Below are 21,716 nucleotides of genomic sequence, written 5' to 3' on the forward strand. Positions count from 1 at the left end.
ACGACGGTGGGGCACAAGGCAGACACAGCACCCCAAAGCCGTTGAGGTTTATCCTACCATTCTCGCTCTCTGTTCCCTGTCTCACGGGGGTGAGGGAGTTGAAAAACAGCCCCCCAAGGACAATAGGAGAGATCTCTGGCGCCACCTAGCGACCAGAAAAAAAGTCACTAACACCCCATAGAACAGGGAAATTTCTTAAGACTTCTTGAAAAGGGCAGAAGGCTTCTGGAGGACCCAGTGGCCAGCTGGGAAGTTAGCCCACGCCAGGCCCCTTCCAACCAGCAGTAGGAGCCCACAGAGGGAGCAGGCACCCACGTCCGGGACAGACCGGGCACACAGAAGTGTGTGCCTGAGACCGGATGTACAGGGACTGCGTCCCGCTTCGCCAGTTTAGAAAAGGGACATTTCTTCAGTAAAGACTTCCTGAAACCAGCAGAAAGCCCCCCCAGAAGCCAGAGATGGTTCCTGGAGGAGCCAGAGGGGAGCGGAGAAGTTCACCCAAGATGACGGCCAGTCCGAGCAACACAGTGTCCCAATGCATACGACAAATTAGAAAACAGACAGTAGGGAGTAGAAGAACCACACGCAACCTAACAACGCCTCAGGAAAGAAGCACACCACAAAAAGAAAACCACCCTCCAGATTGCAACGACAGTAACATGGAAGAACTTCTGAGCCTTCCAGAAAGAGAATTTAAAATTGCCCTTATTAAAAAAGTGGCAGAAGTCATAAAGGAAAACAATGATCAGAAGAAGGAAATTGAGTCCCTAAAGAGGGAAAACAATGGTCAGAAGAATGAAATTGAGTCCCTAAAAAGGGAAAACAATGGTCAGAAGAATGAAATTGAGTCCCTAAAGAGGGAAGTAAAAGAAATGCAAGAGATCAAAGAATTAATGGAGGAACTAAAGAACTCTGGGAAAAGCAATGAAAGCAGAATAGATGAAATGGAAGAACGAATAAGTACTCTTGAAGACACAGAAATAAAAAGAACCAAAACAGAAAAGGAAAGAGAAGTACGAAGGAAAAAGAACGAAGAAAGACTTCAGGAACTATCTGACTCCATGAGGAAAGGAAATATAAGAGTTATAGGAATTCCAGAAGGAGAGGAGAGAGATGTAGGAACAGAGAAAATATTCCAGGAGATAATTGAAGAGAACTTCCCAAATGCGAAGAAGGAGCTGAAAATTGATATACAAGAAGCAAGAAGAACACCAAACTTCCACGACGAAAGGAAAAACACAGCAAGACACATAATAGTAAAGCTCCCAAGAATCCAGGACAAGGAAAAAATAATGAAGCTGACAAGAGGGAAGAGACAGATAACATTCAAAGGAAAACCAATCAGGCTGACATCAGACTTCTCTGAAGAAACACTACGGGCAAGGAGAGAGTGGAGGGACATAGTCAACGGACTCCAAGAAAACAGATGCCAACCAAGAATACTCTATCCCGCAAAGCTCTCCTTCCTCTTTGAAGAAAGAATATGGACCTTCCCAGACAAAGAGAAACTCCGGAATTTCATTACGACTAAACCCCCACTCCAAAAAATACTACAAGGAATCCTAAAGCCAGAACCTCAGAGGGATGAATAACAACGAAAGAAGACCAAAAAAAAAAAAAAAAGTTATTAAAAGAATAAATAAATAAAATCAAAGGAAAGACAAACACAATGGCAAATACAGATGCTAACATATCAATATTAACTCTAAATGTAAATGGACTAAACTCTTCAATAAAAAGACACAGAGTTGCAGCCTGGATTAAGAAACAAAACCCAACCTTTTGCTGTCTCCAGGAAACACATTTAGCTACAAAAGATAAAAATAGGCTTAAAGTTAAAGGATGGAAAACAATCCTACAAGCAAATGGACCAAAAAAGAAAGTAGGAACAGCTATACTTATATCAGATAAAACAGACTTCAAACTCAAAAAAATAAAAAGAGACCCCAGTGGTCACTACATTATGATCAAGGGGACAATACTTCAAGAAGAAATAACACTCATTAACATATACTCACCAAACGAAAGAGCACCAAAATATATCAGACAACTGTTGTCCTCTCTGAAAACAGACATCAGAGAAAACACATACGTAGTGGGAGACTTCAACACACCACTATCAACAATGGATAGATCAACAAGACAAAAAATAAGTAAAGAAACTAAAGCTCTAAATAAGGACCTAGAGCATTTGGGCTTAACAGACATCTATAGAACACTAAACCCCAAAAAAACGGAGTACACATTTTTCTCAAGCGCACATGGATCATTCTCCAGGATCGATCACATACTGGGGCACAAGACAAACATCAACAGATACACCAAGATTGAAATCATACCAACCATTTTTTCTGACCATGAAGGCATCAAACTAGAAATAAACCATAAAAAGAAGGCAAGGAACTATCCTACCTCAAGGAGATTAAAAACCACACTACTGGAAGACCACTGGACTAACGAGGAGATAAAAGAAGAAATTAAAAAATTCTTTGAATTGAATGACAAGGAGGACACTAATATCCTAAATGTATGGGATGCAGCAAAAGCAGTAATAAGAGGAAAATATATAGCAATAGAAGCTCACATCAAAAAACAAGAAAGAACTCAAAGAAACAACCTAATCTTGAAGCTCAGAGATCTAGAAAAAGAACAACAAAAAACCCCAAAACCAGTAGAAGAAAAGAAATAATAAAAACCAAAGCAGAAATAAATGAAATTGAAACTAAAAAAACAATCCAAAAGATCAATGAAACCAAGAGCTGGTTCTTTGAAAAAAATCAATAAAATAGACAAACCCCTAGCCAGGCTCACAAAGGAAAAAAGGGAGAAAGCACAAATAAACAGGATCATAAATGAAAGAGGAGAAATCACAACGGACACAGCAGAAATCAAAAGAATAATCAGTAACTACTATGAACAGTTATATGGAAACAAGTAAAACAATCTAGAGGAGATGGACAAATTCCTACAACTCTACAATCACCCAAAGCTAGATAAAGAAGAAATAGAACACCTAAACAGACCAATTACAAGCAGCGAAATTGAAATGGTAATCAAAAACCTTCCCAAAAACAAAAGCCCAGGACCTGATGGATTTACAAATGAATTCTACCAAAGATTCAGAAACGAATTAGTGCCTATCCTTCACAAACTCTTCCAAAAAATTGAGAAGGAAGGGACAATACCAAACACGTTCTATGAAGCCAACATTACACTAATACCAAAACCGAATAAGGACAACACAAAAAAGGAAAACTACAGGCCAATCTCCCTAATGAACACTGATGCAAAAATCCTCAATAAAATTTTAGCTATCAGAATCCAACAATGTATCCATAAGATAATTCACCACGACCAAGTAGGATTCATTCCAGGGACACAAGGATGGTTTAACATCCGAAAATCAATCAACGTTATCCAACACATCAACAAAAAGAAATATAAAACCCATATGATAATATCAATAGATGCTGAGAAAGCTTTCGACAAAGTGCAACACCCATTCATGATAAAAGCCCTTGAAAATCTTGGGATACAAGGAACATACCTCAACATCATAAAGGCCATCTATGACAAGCCAACAGCCAGTATCATCCTCAATGGTGAAAAGTTGAAAGCAATTCCATTAAGATCTGGAACAAGACAAGGATGTCCACTCTCACCACTGCTTTTCAATATAATACTGGAAGTCCTAGCCAGAGCAATAAGACAAGAGAAAGACATACAAGGAATCCAAATAGGAAAAGAAGAAGTCAAACTATCACTATTTGCAGATGATATGATAATATACATAGAGAACCCCAAAAACTCCACAGAAAAACTAATTCAACTCATCAATCAGTTCAGTAAAGTGGCAGGATACAAAATCAACAGGCAAAAGTCAGTAGCCTTCCTATACACAAACAATAAATCTGAAGAAGAAGAAATCAAAAAAACCATCCCTTTTATTATCGAAACAAAAAAAAATCAAATATTTGGGAATAAATCTAACAAAAGAGGTAAAGGACCTATACAAAGAAAATTATAAAACACTGTTAAAAGAAATAGAAGAAGACACAAAGAAATGGAAAGACATCCCCTGCTCATGGATTGGAAGAATAAACATTATTAAAATGGCCATCCTACCAAAAGCAATATACTGATTCAATGCTATTCCAATCAAAATTTCAATGTCATTCTTCAAAGAAATAGAACAATTATTGATGAAATTCATATGGAATCACCAAAAACCCCGAATAGCCAAAGCTCTACTGAAAAAAAAAGAAGGAAATGGAGGCATCACACTCCCAGACTTCAAACTATACTACAAAGCCATAATCATCAAAACTGCATGGTATTGGAACAAGAACAGACATACAGACCAATGGAATCAAATAGAAAATCCAGAAATAAACCCACAGATTTATGGTCAACTAATCTTTGACAAAGGAGCAAAGACTATGCATTGGAGCAAAGAAAGTTTGTTCAATAAATGGTGCTGGGAAAACTGGGTTGCTACATGCAAAAGAATGAAGCTTGACCACTACCTCACACCATACACAAAAATCAACTCAAAATGGATTAAAGAACTAGACATAAGACCTGAAACCATAAAATACATAGAAGGAAATATAGGTGAAACACTACGTGATTTGCATATCAAAGACATCTTTACAGACACATCACCCAAAGCAGTGATAGTGAAGGCAAAGATAAACAGCTGGGACTACATCAAATTAAAGAGCTTCTGCACAGCAAAAGAGACAATAACAAAAACAAAGAGAAACCCCACCAACTGGGAGAACATTTTTGCACCCAACACTAATGATAAAGGACTGATCACAAAAATCTGCAAAGAGCTGATGAAACTCAACAACAACAAAGAAAATACTCCAGTCAAAAAATGGGCAGAAGAGCTAAAAAGAAACTTCTCTGAAGAGGAAATGCAAATGGCCAACAGACATATGAAAAAATGTTCAACATCACTTGTCATCAGGGAAATGCAAATCAAAACTACCATGAGATACCATCTTACACCAGTGGGAATGGCACATATTAAAAAAACTAGCAACAACAAATGTTGGCGAGGTTGTGGAGAAAAAGGAACTCTCCTGCACTGTTGGTGGGAATGCAAACTGGTGCAACCACTATGGAGAGCTGTGTGGAGATTTCTGGACCTACTAAACATAGAGCTTCCATATGATCCAGCAATTCCACTCCTAGGTATTTACCCAAAGGACACAGAAACATCAATTCCAAAGAACACCTGCACCCCTATGTTTATAGCAGCACTATTTACAATAGCTAAGCTTTGGAAACAGCCCAAATGCCCAAAAATAGATGACTGGATCAAGAAGATGTGGTACATATATACCATGGAATATTACTCAGCATTCAAAAAAGATAAACACATGCAATTTGCAGCAACATGGATGGCGCTGGAAGGGATCATGCTCAGCGAAATAAGCCAAAAAGAAAAAGAAAAATACCGGATGGTCTCACTCATAGCAGGAATCTAGAAAACTTAAATAAGGGATCAGAAAAAAGAATAATTATAAGAAAGTGAAAATCAAAATCAACAAAAAACTATGAACCAGAAACACTTTTTGTGGGGTGGGGGCCGGGAGGGGAGGGATTGGGGTCAGAATGGGGCATGTGCAGTTGTATGGGGGAATATAAAAATAAAATTTATTATTTAATTAAAAAAAAATAAATTAAAAAAAAAAAAAAACTCATACTGGCGCAAAATCCTCATGCCCAAATCAGAATGTATTTTTTCAAAATGTTTACAGAAAAAAATTCTGATTGCAATGTAACTGTGGCAACTGCAGACCTCCTTCCTAGAGTCTGCCCAGTCCACAGAACCTACAGGGACACCTCACACAAGTCAAAGAACTGGAGTGGGCATGTAACCACATCTCACTAGGAATGTGGGCCTCAAAACTAAGTCAGGTAGTTGTGGAGATGTGCATTGTAAAATACTGAAATAAAACTAAATTTCTGGCTGTTTACTGTCTCAGACTTTTATCAAATGTGAGGGCACATCTGTAATAGCTAAACTTAAAATACAGGCTATGTGATAATGCAGTTCAATATGTATACTAATAAGCACCCTGGAGGCACCTCAGAAAGAGAGAAGTAATCCTTCAAAGCAGTCAAAATTGAGGTAAACCTGCGTGACTGTTGACTGAGAGGCAACCTCGACTTATTAAGAGACAGTGGTCAGAGAAACGGTATTTTCCAAGATATACTCCAAATTTAAAGTCATAGCAGCAGGTGCCCTCCATACTAAGTGATCAGACTATTTATTATATGCAATATTATATTGCAGTGTTTGCAGGGACTTATTCCTGGAGTAGCAAGTGGTGGCCTAACAATATCAACACCAACAGTAATAATGGCAATTAACATTTATTGAATAAATATTAATTGCCAGGCACAGAGAAGCAGTCTGCATACTAATTCATCTAATTTCAAAACAACCTGTAAAGTAGCTATTATTAGCCCCTAATAATAACTGATAAAATGAGGTTTTAAAAGGTTAAGCAACCTGCCTAAGATTATACAATAAATAGGAGAACAGAGCCAGGATTTGAACCTACGTGAGTCTGACTCAAGGCCATGTGCTGATTTATCAGCACACCATGCTACCTCTCAGGTATTCATTCATTCTTCACCAAATATTTATTGAAAAACTCAAGTAATAGACACTGTTTTATTTCAGCCTCTAGGGACACATTAGTGCACAAGCCAGATAAAGTCTCAATTCCACTGACAGTTTTTATTCTAGAGGGATGAACTAACAATAAACACATAAGAAATAAATTATATAATTTCTTTTTTTCTTTTTCAACATCCACAAGGGCAGGTTTATTACTTTAAAAAAAGGAAAGGGACACTTGCACAGACACACGTGGGCAGAAAGAGCTGCATCTGAAGCAAAAGGTTTGTTGAAAGAGACGCCTGCATAGTCACAGGCAGCCAGTCTTGGGAGGAGGGCTGCCCAAAACTACATCATTTCTAAGTGCTACAAAGAAAACAAACAAGATAGTGTATGCTAGAAGTCAAGCTAAGGGGAACCACTTTAGATATATCAGAGAAGATATCGCTAAAGAGGTGACATGAAGCTTTTAAAAGAAAAAAAAACCTATCAGAGGACATAGAGATCCAAAACAATCACTAAATAGTAAGATAAGTGTTACACAACAACACAATGTTCAACAGAATGAACATTCCCCCTGGAGTGTCTGCGGAGGCATCACAGATGAGGTGACATTTAAACTGGGCTGGAGGTCATTCCAGGTTGAGAGCAGCATGAGAGAGCATAAACACATGAAGGTGCAGCAAGTATCTGGAAGTCCCTGAGGCTGTTCAAACACATAGTGTCTGAACACAGTCTCATCCAAACAACTTTATGCCAGTGATCATGGAACAGCTCAATTTTCTAGAGGTATTTCAAGAGCAACCATGAGAGGGTGAAGAGGAGGCCAAGAAACAGGGCACTTCCCCTCCATCAACAGTTTCAAAAAGCAGTTGTTTTACCTATTTGTATTTAAGGACTTTACGCTAAGATTTCGTTTGAAAACAGGTGTTTTTTTAACCACAGCTTCTCAATTGTAGTCAGGCAGAAAGACGACTTGAACAACACTCTCAACCAATTTGGTCTAACATGCATTTATAGGCCACACCACACTACGACAGCACAATACAGATTCTTTTTAAGTGACCATGTTACTGTTTACCAAGACAGACCACATTCTGGGTCATGAAACAGTCTCAATACACTTAAAAGGTTTCAGAGTATTCACTGCAGTAAAAAAAAAGCTACCTGAAAAAATTTCAAATATTTGAAATCTAAATAACTGATTAACCAAAGGAAAATTAGAAAGTGCTCTGAACTAACTGAAATGAAACACAACATAACAGAGGTTGTGGGATACTGCTAAGCAATATTCAGAGGAAAATGCATAGTGTTAAATGCCTATATTACAAAAATAATGGTCTCAAATCAACAACCTCAGCTTCTACTAGAAGAAATTAGACAAAGATCAAATTAAACTAGAGTAAGCAGAAGACAGTAAATAATAAGGACCAAAATGGAAATCAATGAAATAGAAAACAATAAAACAGAGAATCAGACCAAAGGCTGATTCTTTGTGATGATCAATAAATTATAAGGACCTCCCCAGTGGCGCAGTGGTTGAGCGCTGGGTTGCGAAGCTGCCCACGGCCTCCGCGGTGCCGGTTCAATCCCCAGCTGCTACCCGGCCACCAGAAGAGGGTCCCACATGGCGCACAGACCTCTCCTGCCGCCCGCTGCTCCCCTCAGCGGTGTACTTCGGTCCTTCTGCCTGCTCTGCTCCCTGCTCTGACTCTGGTGAATTCTCTCACCCTCCAGCGCTTCTGACTGTACCCAGTGCATGTATAAAAACAAAAACAAACAAACAAATAAATAAATAAAACATGCCTCTATAAAAAATAAATAAATAAAATAAAATAAATTATAAAACTTCTAGTCGGCCTGACCAAGGGAAAAAGACAGGAGACACCAATTACTAATATCAGGAATGAAAGACCACTATGTCATCATAAATCTTAAAGGACAATAATGTAATACTATGAACAACTTTATGCCAATAAATTTAACAGCTTAAATGAAATGGATAAATCCCTGGAGTACACCAACTACCAAAGTAACATGAATAGCCAAGTATTTACTAAAGGAATTGAATTTATGGTCTTTCCCACAATATACTAAAACAACCAAATGGTGACTTTCACAGTAGAGAGTTGTATCTCAATACAACTGTTATCTTCCAAGTTCAGATGAATTCCGCCAAGACTTAAGAAAGAAATAATATCAATTCTACACAAACTCTTCTTGATAAGTGAAGAGGGAAAGCTTTCCAATCTGTGAAGATAGAGTAATTACCTTGGTACCAAAAGGACTGTATTTCATGAACACAGATAAAATTTCTAAACAAAATTCTAACAACTTGAAAAATTACTCAACACAGTTCACCATATTTTTTTTTTTAACTATTTTTTTTTAAAGATTTATTTATTTATTTATACAAGCACTGGGTATAGTCAGAAGCGCAGGAGGGTGAGAGAATTCACCAGAGCCAGAGCGGGGGGCAGAGCAGGCAGAAGGACTGAAGTACACTGCTGAGGGGAGCAGCAGGTGGCAGGAGAGGTCTGCGCGCCATGCGGGACCCTCCTCCGGTGGCCGGGGAGCAGCCAGGGATCAAACAGGTGCCGCAGAGGCTTCAGGCAAGCTTCGCAACCCAGCGCTCAACCGCTGCGCCACTGGGGAGGCCCACACCATATTTTTAAATTAGAAAGAAAAAACACATGATCATCTGAATAGATACTTTTGTTAGCAAAAGCATGATAAAATCCAAAATCCATTCCTGATACAAACTCTAGGCACACTAGGAACAGAAGGGAACCTTCTCAATCTGCAGCTACATCATACTTAATGATGGAAGCAAGGCTCTGCCTACAGTCAAGAACAAGACAAGGATGTCCCTTCTCACCACTTCTAGTCAACATCATACTGCAGGCTCTGGCAAGAGAAAATATGCAAGAAAAATAAATAAAAGCAATTCAGATTGAAAATGAAGTAAATCCATAAATGACATAATCATTTATGTACACAATCTATGTAAACAGAAACTATAAAAAAAGGTACTATGACTTCAGTGCTTCAGCATAGCTGCAGGATATAAGTTATACAAAATCAACTGCATTTTTATATACTAGTACTAAAGAGACATTGAAATTTTCTTAAAAAACCATTCATAGTATCATCCAAAAATACAAAATACTCAGGACCAAACCTGACAAAAGATATGAAAACCTATACACTAAAAACTATACAATTTTGCTGACAGAAACTAGAGGAGACCTAAATAAATGGGGAGCTATAATTTGTTCATGGATCAAAAGACACGTCATTAATTTGTCAGTTCTTCCACTAAAAGATGTATAAATTCAACTAAATTCCAGTCTAAATTCTAGCAAGTTTTTGGTAGAAATTAACAAGCTGATTCTAAAATTACTTTTTTAATACTTTTTTTATGATTTTGTTTATTTATACAAGAACTGGGGTACAGGCCAGAGGCATGGAAGGGCGAGAGAATTCACCAGAGATAGAGCGGGGAGCAGAACAGGCAGACAAGCGAAAATACTGCTGAGGGGAGCAGCGGGAGAGACAGGAGAGGTCCACCACACCATGTGGGTATCTCCCTGGCTGGCAGGGACTCGACCCCGTGCTGCAGAAGCTGCAGACAGCTTCACAGCACTGCATTCAACGCACTGTGCCACCGGAGAGGCCCTGATTCTAAAATTAATATGGAAATACAAAGGATATATTTCCTTTGTAAGACAACCAAAACAACCTTGAGAAAGAATGTAGTTGGGGGATTAATGCCACCTAATTTCAAGATTATAAAGTTATCATAATCAAAACAATGTATAGCCAGATGACAGCTACTTCCCCAATGCATAATGAAAACTTTCCAGTAGAAAAATAGAATTAAGCAAAATTAAATTCTAATCACCTCTTATAATCTCCTCTCCCTAATCTCCTGCCTGTGATTAACTTTTTAAAATTTCTTTTCTTATATCATTAATTTTTAGACAGTATTTGATTTCCCCCCTCAGGTGTAGTTCCTATAGTCACAACATGAATGATTCTTAAAATAATAATGATGAATGAAAGAGCAAGACCTCTCCAAAATATAATATAATCACATTTATATAAAACTCAAGAAAATGCGAAGTACTCTGAAGTGATAGAAAGCCAAGCCAAAGATGCCCAGGAAGGGTAGAATCAGTGAGGGGTAAGAGGTCGGGGTTACAAAAAGAATAAAGAAACTTTTGGGGGTGATAGAGAAGTTCTCTCCCTTGAATATGGCAATGGTATCATGCAGTTTTTTATGTAAATTACACCTGAAAATATAGATAGGTGTTGGTGTCAATTATACCTCAACGATGCTGGGTTTTTTTTTTTTTTATTATTATTTTTTTTTAATGGTAAGTTTTTTTGTTTTTTGTTTTTTTTTTAAGATTTATTTATTGGGCCTCCCCGGTGGCGCAGCGGTTGAGCGCTGCGTTGAGAAGCTTGCCCGCAGCCTCTGCAGCGCCAGTTCAATCCCCGGCTGCTCCCCGGCCACTGGAGGAGGGTCCCACAAGGCACGCAGACCTCTCCTGCCACCCGCTGCTCCCCTCAGCAGTGTACTTTGGTCCTTCTGCCTGCTCTGCTCCCTGCTCTGGCTCTGGTGAATTCTCTCACCCTCCCGCTCTTCTGACTGTACCCAGTGCTTGTATAAACAAACAAACAAATAAATAAATAAATAGAAGATTTATTTATTTATTTATTTATTTATTTACAAGCACTGGGTACAGTCAGAAGCGCGGGAGGGTGAGAGAACTCACCAGAGCCAGAGCAGGGAGCAGAGCAGGCAGAAGGACCGAAGTACACTGCTGAGGGGAGCAGCGGGCAGCAGGAGAGGTCTGCCGTGCCATGTGGGACCCTCACTGGTGACCCGGGATCGAACCAGCGCTGCAGAGGCTGCGGGCAGCTTCGCAGCCCAGCGCTCAACCGCTGTGCCACCGGGGAAGCCCAACGATGCTGTTTTAAACAAATGGTTGACAATGACGACTATCCATAGGCAACTTTCAAGACAGAAGAATACAAGTAAATCTCTTGCAGGAAAAAACATCTTAGGTGACAATATGGAGGAAAGAAGGGAGATGAAAGAGACTAAAACAAGAATTTTACACAGGAATTACTGCAAAAGGCTAAGAAGCACAATGAGAAATCATGTAAATCAAATCTCTCGTCAGCTCTTCTCTTACCTGCAAAATAAGCTACTCCCTATGTCACAGAGTTATTATGAAGAGCAAATGGAATAATATGTATGAAAATACTTTCACACTATAGAATAAAATGGAGATTTTTGGCACTTAAAGTTCTTGTGACTTCAATCCCTATGCCATATACAGGAGTTATAACAGACACTAAAGTCTTTCCCCAGAGACTTAAGAATTGAACCTTTTTAAAAATCCATTCACCAAGCCTTTTCAATTTCCCTTCACTCCCATACCTCATCCATTGACATATCCCATACTCTGCAAATTTCATTCTCCATTTCTTCGTCAAGTTCCATCTGTTGCTCCTCATCATCTGAGCTGGATTTGGTATTTTCAGGGGTAACAAGCTTCAGAAGCAAAAAGAAAGAAAAGAGATGATGAATGAAAGTTGTTCACAATAGTCCCCAAGGAAAATGATCCCATAATCGCATAGAAGTCACAAAGATGCTACCTCAAAGTATCTTCTCTTGCAAATACCTTGTGGGTTTTGTTTGTTTTTTTAAGTAGTACCTTGGGTAAGTCTATGCATTCAATATTCATGGAGAAAATATTGTTGCTAGGCATTTGGGGTAGAAATACAATGAGTAAGGTATGATCTCCGGATTTCAAATAGTTCAGTATTTAGTAGGGAAAACACCTGCAAACTGATAATCACAATAGAAAAGGCCAAGTGATCAAACTGAACTGTGGAAAGAGTTGTAAGAGGAAAGTACATAAATTTAGAGTTGATAAGACCTAGCACGTTTGGGGAGGGGTGAGCAATTTAGTGCGCCATGGGCAGATAAAGCTGTGAATGGATGCAGAGAGCACTGGACTCCAAGCTAAGAAATGCGCTTTATTTTTTCCGGTAGGCAATGAGAACTACAAGGAGTTCCCATGAACCGGTTTTTGTGTCTTTTGGGTTTTTTCCTTTTCTTTACAAGGACAATTGCGCTGGCAGTTGTGTAGACAAAGGACTGGAGAGGAGAAAATTTTTAAATGTGAAAATCACTTAAGGAAACATAGTGGGGAGAGAATAAAGTTCGCATTTATTGAGAGCCTCCGTTGTGCGAAACACCACGTTAAGCACCCCCCGACCTTTATCATCTTATTTAACCCACACAATAATCCTACACACAATAATATGACCTTCCAGTTGATAAAAATTTAAAAAGTCAAGGCTCTGGGCGGTTAGGTAATTTGCCCACAGTCACACAGCCAGTAGGAGATGAAGCCCCCGATTTTGATATTAGAGCCCTATGACTCCCAATTCACCAGTTATTCTACTACAACAAAAACTCACGAAATAGATAAGCTATGACTTTGGGGACTACAGTGGGAAGAGGAAAAGCAAAAATCCGAGCAATGTATTTGCATGATCAGCGTCTTTGGAAATTTTGCGAAAAGGAAAAATCTTTTAACAGCCAGCATTCCAGCACCCCCGGCACTGTACTGCCCTTTCTGCTGAGGCACTGGGAGGGGCTCCCCTCAGTTTGGGGGTCCGCGGAGGAGGGCAGACGCAGGCATGAGACCCCTCCATGCGGGCCTAGAACATAAGAGTCGTGGGGCTGGAGGCTCCCGGGGCAGCGGGGGGCGGGCGGAGGCGGCGAGGCCGGGGATCCGGGGGAAACCCACGTGGGGCGCGAGTTTCCGCACCTGGATGAGCCCGCTGAGGACGCCGAAGAGCCAGTGCTTGCTGTAGACCGTGCTCCCTATGCAATCTCCCGTGGCCTCGTCCTCCTCCCGACTGGGCGGCGGCGGCGACGGGTTACGGTCCATGGCTCGGCCGCCACTGGCGCGCAGCAGCCGCGCAGGAGCCACGCAGGAGCCGCGCCGGAAGCCGCCGGAGGAGGCGAGAGGCCTCCTGGCGGCAGAGTGTCCGGCACGACTCCCGCCACAGCGCCCCCTGCTGCCCAGTGTCGTGCCGGCCCGAGTGCCCGCCCACTATGCCCATCGGGCTTGGGAACCCGTTCCACCCTACCCAGGACCTGGGCACCGTCATGGTCATAATTATTTGCTGCCCTCCAGAAGCTCTTCGCCAGATTTGAAGGGAAGGGAATGAGGAGGAACATGTTGCCGAATGGCGTCTGTGGTACAGACCTGAATCTCCAGTCTGTGGGACTTCTGATCTCTAGGCACTGTGGCTCTTTTTTGTTTTTTGTTTTTTTTTAGTATATGTGCTGCCGAAGCAAGCACTGTTTTTTGGTTTTTTTTTTTTAAAGATTTATTTATTTATGCGTACAAGAGCTGGGGTACAGGCCAGAGATGCAGGGGGGTGAGAGGATTCACCAGAGACAGAGTGGGGAACAGAACAAGCCAACTGATGAAATACACTGCTGAGGGGAGCAGCGGGCGAGACAGGAGAGGTCTGCCGCGCCATGTGGGTAGCTCCCTGGCCAGCAGGGATGGAACTCGTGCTGCAGAAACTGTGGATTGCTTCATAGTGCTGTGATGCCACTAGGGAGGACCGCGTGGCTGTTCTTAAAGATAGCAGTAGGTGCTCATTCTTCTCCTAGGTGTAGATGGAATCCTGGGAAAGACAAAGGTAACAATGTCAGTATTATAACTCCTTGTATTTTCAGTTCCTGCTTCTTTTCCTTTATCCCATGGTCATTACTTATCCCCAAAACGCCTGTGACCATCCAGTGCCACCCACACAAGGGGAAATGTGATGGTGAAATGTTTCAGTGGACAAAGGCAGAGGCATTAACTGCTTGCAATTGAAATATTTACTTTGGCAGATTTTACAAAGACACTTGACTATGTGAACACCTTTCTAGAGTCTCCCCCAGGGCCTTGGAATGATCCCATAGAAGAGCCCTTGAAGCTCAAGTTTCATCTACTTCATGGTAAATCTGACTTTGCCAACATTGTGCAGGGCGGTTCTGTTTGCAGCACTGTCCCATAAATTGTAAGCTGAATCTCTGGCCCATCTGCTAAATGGCCCCCAATCATTGTGCCAACAAAAATGTCCTCAGAAATATGAAAGCTGGGGTGAAGGTTAGGGGTGGGTGTTCAATGGCATCCCTGTTGGTAACTAGGGTCTAGACCTCTGTGTATCCCAGACTGACAAGTTTGGGAAGGAACTATGTAAAAGCCATTCTCTAAGGAAATAGCTATACACCTTTCTGCAATCCCTCTGACACAGAATGTAATCTCCACACCATTGTATGTACTTATCAATTGATGAAAATTTCAGGGGAGGGGTCAACTGTATATGGTCAATGATAAGAGTTGGACTTTAGTTGTGAACTTCACACAGTACAAAATCTTTAATTGCTTAGACCTGAAACTTGGAGCATTTAACAAATCTTTAAAATCTTGCAACAAAGAGATTCGCCACCACTTTGTTTATTTAAAAGACCACACATTATTGTGACTCTTCTCTAACCTTATATATACTTAAGTTATGTAATATAACATTATATTTAATATGAACAGGCACCATCACAAACATTCATAACGTCACAGTTCATATTCTCCACCACCCCAGGAGGAGACTAAGACCAAATGAGTAAAGCATTTTGCCCGAAATCACTAAGTTAACAGAAAGGACGTTGTCTATTAACATTTTGATTTTTTCTTTGTCTTTTTTTCTTTTGTTTAGTGTGATTTAATGTCCATTGTGAAAATATTATTCTTTTTTTTTTAACTAATTTTTATTTATTTATTTATTTATTTATTTTTGTGGGACCCTCGCCGGTGGCTGGGGATCGAACTGGTGCTCCAGAGGCTGCGGGCAGCCTCGCAACCCAGTGCTCAACCACTGCGCCTCCAGGGGAGGCCCGAAAATATTATTCTTATAAGAACATTCAAAGCTAATCATAATCAATCGTGGATGAAATAAAATGAAAATGTCCAGTTTCTAGATCATTTCTAAAACTTCCTTCTCATCAACTTTTTCCAAATATTAAAACTAGCTTGACTTCATTTTATCACCTATGTCTTTATCACCTATCACCTATCACCCTCAAATCTCACTTTGATGACACCGTAAGGACTGGCAAATCAGATAGAGGCGGCAGCTCCAGATACTTTTGAAGTAACAGAACCATTAACAACTGAGCTACCCTTCACGATTGGATAGAGTATCTCCAAGATTCCAAGATTTTCTGGGATTGTGTAACTGACATAACCTCATACTGCATTTTTAAACATTATTTTCAATTATTTATTTTCTTACAGCTTTGTTGATTTTTAGATAGTATTTTATTTCTCCCCTCAGGTGTAGCTCCACCACCACAGCACCCATTATCCAGCACTATAGTCCCTTATGCTCTTCCCTCCTGTTTTGATCCCTCCTTCCCCTTCCCCTGCTGTATGCCTCAGATCTGTTGTCAATATGCAAGTTTGTCCTTTTCCTGTCCCTTTGTTTGGTTTCTCTAGATTCCACATATAAGTGAAACCATCAATATTTCCCTTTCTCCTTCTGGCTCATTTCACTTAGAATAATCCCTTCCAGATCCATCCATGTTGCTGCAAATGGCATGAGTTCATTTTACTTGATTGCACTTCAGACTGTACTTTGACCCCCCAATCAGATGGTCAATCAATGGTGATTCGGGTGTTTTTGTACTTTCCTTTGGGTTTTTTAGCATCAATGTTTGCTATCCTCATTGAAAGGGTTGGGGAGTATTTTCTACTCCCCTACTGGAATTGTTTGTACAAAATTGGAATCATTTGCTATTTTTTAAAAAGATTTATTTATGCATGCATGCATGCAAGAGCTGTGGTATAGGCCAGAGGTGCAGAGTGTGAAAGGATTCACAGAGACAGAGTGGGGAACAGAATAGGCAGACTGACTGAAACACACTGCTGAAGGGAGCAGCAGGAGAGACAGGAGCCATGTTGGTTTATCCCTGGCTGGCCGGTGATGGAACTCGTGTTGCAGAGGCTGTGGATTGCTTCATAGTGTGGTGCTTAACCCCTTGTGCAAGCAGGGAGGCCCCTCATTTGCTATTTTGAAGGAGTAATTTGTCTAAAAAACCATCTGAGTCTGCTATTTTACAATAATTATAGCATAATCCTATTTTTCACTTCTTGTGTCAGTTTTTGTAAGTTGCACTTTTCTAAAAATTTACTGATTTTGGGGGGTCCATTTAAAGCTTTATTGTTGAAGTTTTTCTCTTATTATCTTTTCCATGTTATGGAACATCAAATTATGGGTTGATCACTGGTTCATGTAATGGTCTATGTATATGGACCATACTATAGAGAAATCGTTTTATGCCAAACTACTACCATTGTTTATTAGTGCCTAATCTCCCTCTTAAAAATAAAAGCTATGATGTTTATCCATCAACCCATGGTATTAAACAGGCTCAAGTTCTCGGGAAGAATGTCATATGCTATTTCCAGAGGCCAAGACAGATTGGATTTCACATTTATTCAGTATTTATTAAACACTTTCATGTGCTCTTTATCATCAAGTACTAAGATTACAGAATTCAGAAATCCTAGCTCAGCAACTGTCCTCAGGGGTGTTCAGAGACTTGTATCCTGAGAGCAGAGTGAAGAGGAAGCTCAGTACTTGTCAGGCAGGCCTGCAGGTCTGAAATAATTGGGGTCTTTACCACTCCGGCCCCATTCATTGGCAAACTGGTCGGCCTTTGAGTCCTCCACTCCGTGGCCACTGTTTCCGTATCTAAACAAGTCGGTGACTCTTTGAGAAGCTTCTCTGGCATCACTGGAACCGAGGGAAGCAGGTAGGAGATTAACCAGGGGCTGATGAGCAACAGGTTCACCCTCCTAGTTCTCTCCCCTTTTGGAAGAATTAATGACTCTTAGAGGAGCCAAGGAAAAGGGCAGTTAGACACGGACCCTGCCCTGCAAACTGTCCAGCTCGCTTAGGCTGACCCCACTCGGCTTACACTAGGTGAACAGCACCCCTAGCGGGCGATATGGGAATCCTACTGGTAAGGTTAATGCCATTAACCTTACTCTGGATCTATCAATCACTCAGATCCCACACTGGCAAGAATAGGATGGCCGAGAGGGGAGAGGCCGCATTCTCCACTGGAAACTTCTTTAAGAATTGGCCCCTCCTGGTTGTGCGAGGCAGCAAGCTGTGCTCACCCATCCCTGCTCCCAAGACCCCCTTTTGTTTACCTGATCACTTTAGAGGCCCACACTCCGCCAGGACCTCTTTGTGCAGCCTCATAGTTGCCTCTGGCATGGAAGTATTTGTCAGAGTTTTTGAAATTGGCTTCTCTCATGTCAGAGTAGGCTCTCCACATGTCTCTAGTCCCTGAAAGGGAAAGAAATGATGAAATAAATGTGATGATCAACATCTGGGCAAAACAGAGGGAAAAAAAATTTCCTCCCACTCAAACTTATCTTTGTTTTATATATTCATTATTTCTGGCATTTGGAAATATGGCTTCACTGAGAGTTATGACACTCTTATTACCTCTGAGTTACTGATTCGAACAGGTCATTGGAGTCCAGGCCTGTATGAGTATTTCCAAAGTGCCTGGCTTATTTTGCTGTCTAGGGCCAGTAAACTTAGAGGTACTGGTTCTCATCCTTTCCTGTGGGCAAACAATCAACTGGAGTGTTTGGCAAAGGCCAAATGTAAATTAGCCCATTTAGCTTAGTAATGGAGATTGTGATTCAGCAGAGGGACGGTGTTCATACACTAGGGTGTGTCATACACTAGGGTGTGTCAACTGCTTTTCACAAAGAGCTCCAGACCCTAGGGGATTCTCATACACGTGGTTCTAGAACAACCCTTTGAAAAACATTGACCTCAGAGATAAAGATATTTTTAACTGGGTCTGTGAGAATTTAATAAGTTAACAGCTTATTCTTAAAACAATTGTTCAGAAATAATTATTATAGAAAAACAATAACACAATTTTGTGAAATAAATTTTTGCCACTTTATTATGGCCAATGAGCTAAATATCTCTTGCTATTGGATTCCTGGCCACGTCTCAGCCCCTGTGGAACTAGCATGGAAGTAATTCATTGTGCCGCTTACTGGGGTGAGAGTTGCTTTTTAGAATTGCCTTCCTATGGCACCACATCCCAATTGTGTACTATTTGCCATTTGCTCATATAAAGAGCAGGATATTATGTTCACAAGTCCCTCTGTGTGTGTGTGCTCTTATCGGGGAGGCAGTGCAATACCATGATTAATAGCAAGGTTTGAGGAGCTTGATAGCCTGATTAAATCCTGCTGTTTGGAGAATTTGTTAGGTCTCTTAATCTCTTAGTGCTTCCTTTTCTCTGTGAAGGGATAGTAGCACATTGAGGGATTAAATGATTAAAACACAAGGATGAAAACAAGTTCATTTGTAAATGTAAAACTCTTAAGAACAGTGCCCACAACGTATTAAAGACTATTTTGATTGTAATTACTGAGTGGCTGGGGAGTGAGACTGTAACAGGGTGGTCCCCAGGAAAGGGGGAAGCTCCAGGTTTTCTGCCCCACCAAGGGAGGGTGGAGCTGAGCAGAGAGAGAGAAGCAGCTGGAGAGGAGACTGAGGAAGGAAGGAAGCAGGATGCAGAGCCCGAAGGAGACCTGGAGGAGGCACATGAAGCCGAGAGACTCGTGAAGAAACTGCGCTTGCCTTTTGGTCGTGGACTGGGTGACACAGATGTGGGTGAGAGACCAGTGGGGAGGTGACAATGGCAGTTTTTGTCTTGATTTTGATTTTGCTCTTTTCCTTCCAGACTCATCTGGTTGTTTCTGATCCTTTTCTGTGGGTTCCCACTCGAAGGTGCCTTAGACTTGTGATAGGCTTTGAGGCCTTGCTCTGGGCCAATCCTGCTTGGGTGGACTTTTACCTACGAGGGGATGGGTACCTTTGGGTGCTTGATTTAGAAGCTATATTCTTTGCCTATTGTTTAATAATTGTATTAAAGTTTACTAATTGTATTAAAGTTCCTTTTCATTAAAGTCTCATATGTTTTGTGTTGATGCGGTGGATGGCAGAATCCATTTAGAGCAGGCAGGTTTGCGGGGTCTGGGGAGCCCCTCTGCCTGCCCTGTAACAAGAACACACCCCACACCTTTGATAGACCCATGTCATGGCTACTTGAGACACTGACATGAACTGCCCCGTATCACCCACTAGGTGCCAGTAAAGCCCCACTTGTGATTAAACACCATGCACCCCTGAACTTATCTCTTGTCCTTATTCTGCTAAGCAGTTGGGACCCAAACCCTAGGCTGCCTCAGGCTTGGGGGTCCCCACAGAAGAATACAAAACTGGCCAGAAAAATCTGAGACAATGCTACCAGGAAATCCCTACTCCTTTTCTACCAACGAGGGCCTGGCCCTATTGGGACATGGCCTCTACTCAGGTGAATTCTGAGGGCAGCCTGATGCAGCCTCCAGTTCCCATCATCCTGTCCCCATTGTTCTTACCTTGACCAGCTTCCCTGAGGAAATTGAACCATCTTTGGCTGTTGACAGTCAGGATCAGGGAGCAGAAAATGATGGCGGTGACAAGCTTCATCCTGCTGCAGAGTAAACTAAACACAACCAAGGGTGACACAATTGGGATTTTTTGTTGGTGCTGCTTCAGTGTTTATTTGTTTGGTAATGTTGACCCCCCTTGCATTCCAAATATAAAACTCATCCAATTTGATAGATAGATAGATATCAATAGATAGATAGATCTATAGATAAGTAGGTGTGGTAGATACATTGTATTTCAGTGGGCCTAATTCTCCTTTTCTCTTTGTCTCATTGGCATCCCAGTGATTTATTACATGAAAGATCGCAATGGATTTTTATTAGAAACCATCTTTCCATTTTCACTATCCCCAATCAATTCAGAAATCCAACTGTTCAGGAAGACTCCAAAGAAGTATTTTGAAGATTTTGTGACTACTAAGACTTTCTGTAATATCAGCTGAGTTAAATGCTCCACAAATATTTGCATGATGCCCGTACTACCATTACTGAGTTCACAGAGGAGATATAAAAACAAAATCCATACACTTGAAGTAGTCACACCTGATGAATTTGAAATGTCAGAATATCAGACACAGAAAGGATGCAGGTGTGAGGATATAGCACAAGAATGCTGGTGGGGAAAGAATTACCAAAGAATAAACCTGTTAGAAAGTGCTAGCATCTTACCGTGGACTGTTCTTTCCTGCTGAGGCTCCTGGTAAAGCTGCCTGTGCTGTCAGTCTCGGGATGTGGCTGGTGCTATATATACCGACACTTTGCACGTGGAACAAAAGGGAAGAGAAGTTGGAAGCTAAACAATGAGGTTAGGGGAAACTTCTTTGGCCAGAACACAGCATTCAGAACATCAGGGCTCTTGTTTACACACATCTAATTTTCCCAGACTGTGCAATATGGCAGGTTTAAGGGGTTTTTCTGGCAATTTCCAGTCTCCCTACAGGAAGAGAAAGTTGCTTTTCCCCCCATGCAGTAATGTACAAACATTTGCTGTGAAGAGAAATCAATATTAGGGGAAAAAAACCTGATTAAAGAATGTAAGAATATAGGGCAAATAGAACAGCAAAATGGGCTCTACTGCAAGGGACAATTCAGGATGAAGCTGGAACCTGAGGGCACAGGAATAGGAAGGAAGGAACAGACAACCCAGGGAAGCAAAATTTTTAGTATCCAATGGCAGGCTCAAATGATCATGATCAGTTGTTATTGAAGATCTTAATAGCAGGTTATATTTGGAGGACTCTGTAGCCCTGGAATGTTGAACAATAAAGTAGAAATTTGTGACCATGCTGTGCAGAATGGTGTCGTGACACACCTAAAGAGGAGCAATAAATGGCCCATTGACTGCTACATTATCGGTTTGAAAGATTTGGGAAGGATGCAGAGAAAACTGGTGTGCAGGACAAGAATGCTGATGGGTGTGAGGATAAGGAACAGCTGTTTTGATCAGAAAAGGA

The 21,716-nt window shown here is 41.0% G+C and overlaps 2 protein-coding genes across 3 annotated transcripts in view; both read right to left on the minus strand.

Moving 5' to 3' along the window:
- SAAL1 (serum amyloid A like 1) overlaps positions 1 to 13,656 on the minus strand; it is a 31,144-nt gene extending 17,488 nt beyond the window's left edge. For both annotated transcript variants that reach the window (XM_037522731.2, XM_037522730.1), the window contains exons 1-2: positions 13,495 to 13,656; positions 12,093 to 12,206 (exon numbers count right to left, since the gene is read on the minus strand). In XM_037522731.2, coding sequence (XP_037378628.1) covers positions 12,093 to 12,206; positions 13,495 to 13,617 — 237 coding nt within the window. In that variant the 5' untranslated portion in view covers positions 13,618 to 13,656. The remainder of the gene's footprint in view (positions 1 to 12,092; positions 12,207 to 13,494) is intronic.
- A 3,705-nt stretch (positions 13,657 to 17,361) lies between these two features.
- LOC119254592 (serum amyloid A-2 protein-like) lies at positions 17,362 to 20,965 on the minus strand. Its single transcript, XM_037521696.2, has 4 exons — positions 20,932 to 20,965; positions 20,212 to 20,318; positions 17,947 to 18,085; positions 17,362 to 17,524 (listed from the first exon to the last, which is right to left on the minus strand). Exons 2-4 carry the CDS (start codon positions 20,300 to 20,302, stop codon positions 17,362 to 17,364), a joined length of 393 nt encoding a protein of 130 aa, XP_037377593.1. The 5' UTR covers positions 20,303 to 20,318; positions 20,932 to 20,965.
- Between the last annotated feature and the right edge of the window lie 751 nt (positions 20,966 to 21,716).

The sequence above is a fragment of the Talpa occidentalis genome, unplaced genomic scaffold (genome assembly GCF_014898055.3).
Source record: "Talpa occidentalis isolate TD23 unplaced genomic scaffold, MPIMG_talOcc4v2.1 talOcc4.3, whole genome shotgun sequence".
NCBI classification, from domain to species: Eukaryota; Metazoa; Chordata; class Mammalia; order Eulipotyphla; family Talpidae; genus Talpa; species Talpa occidentalis.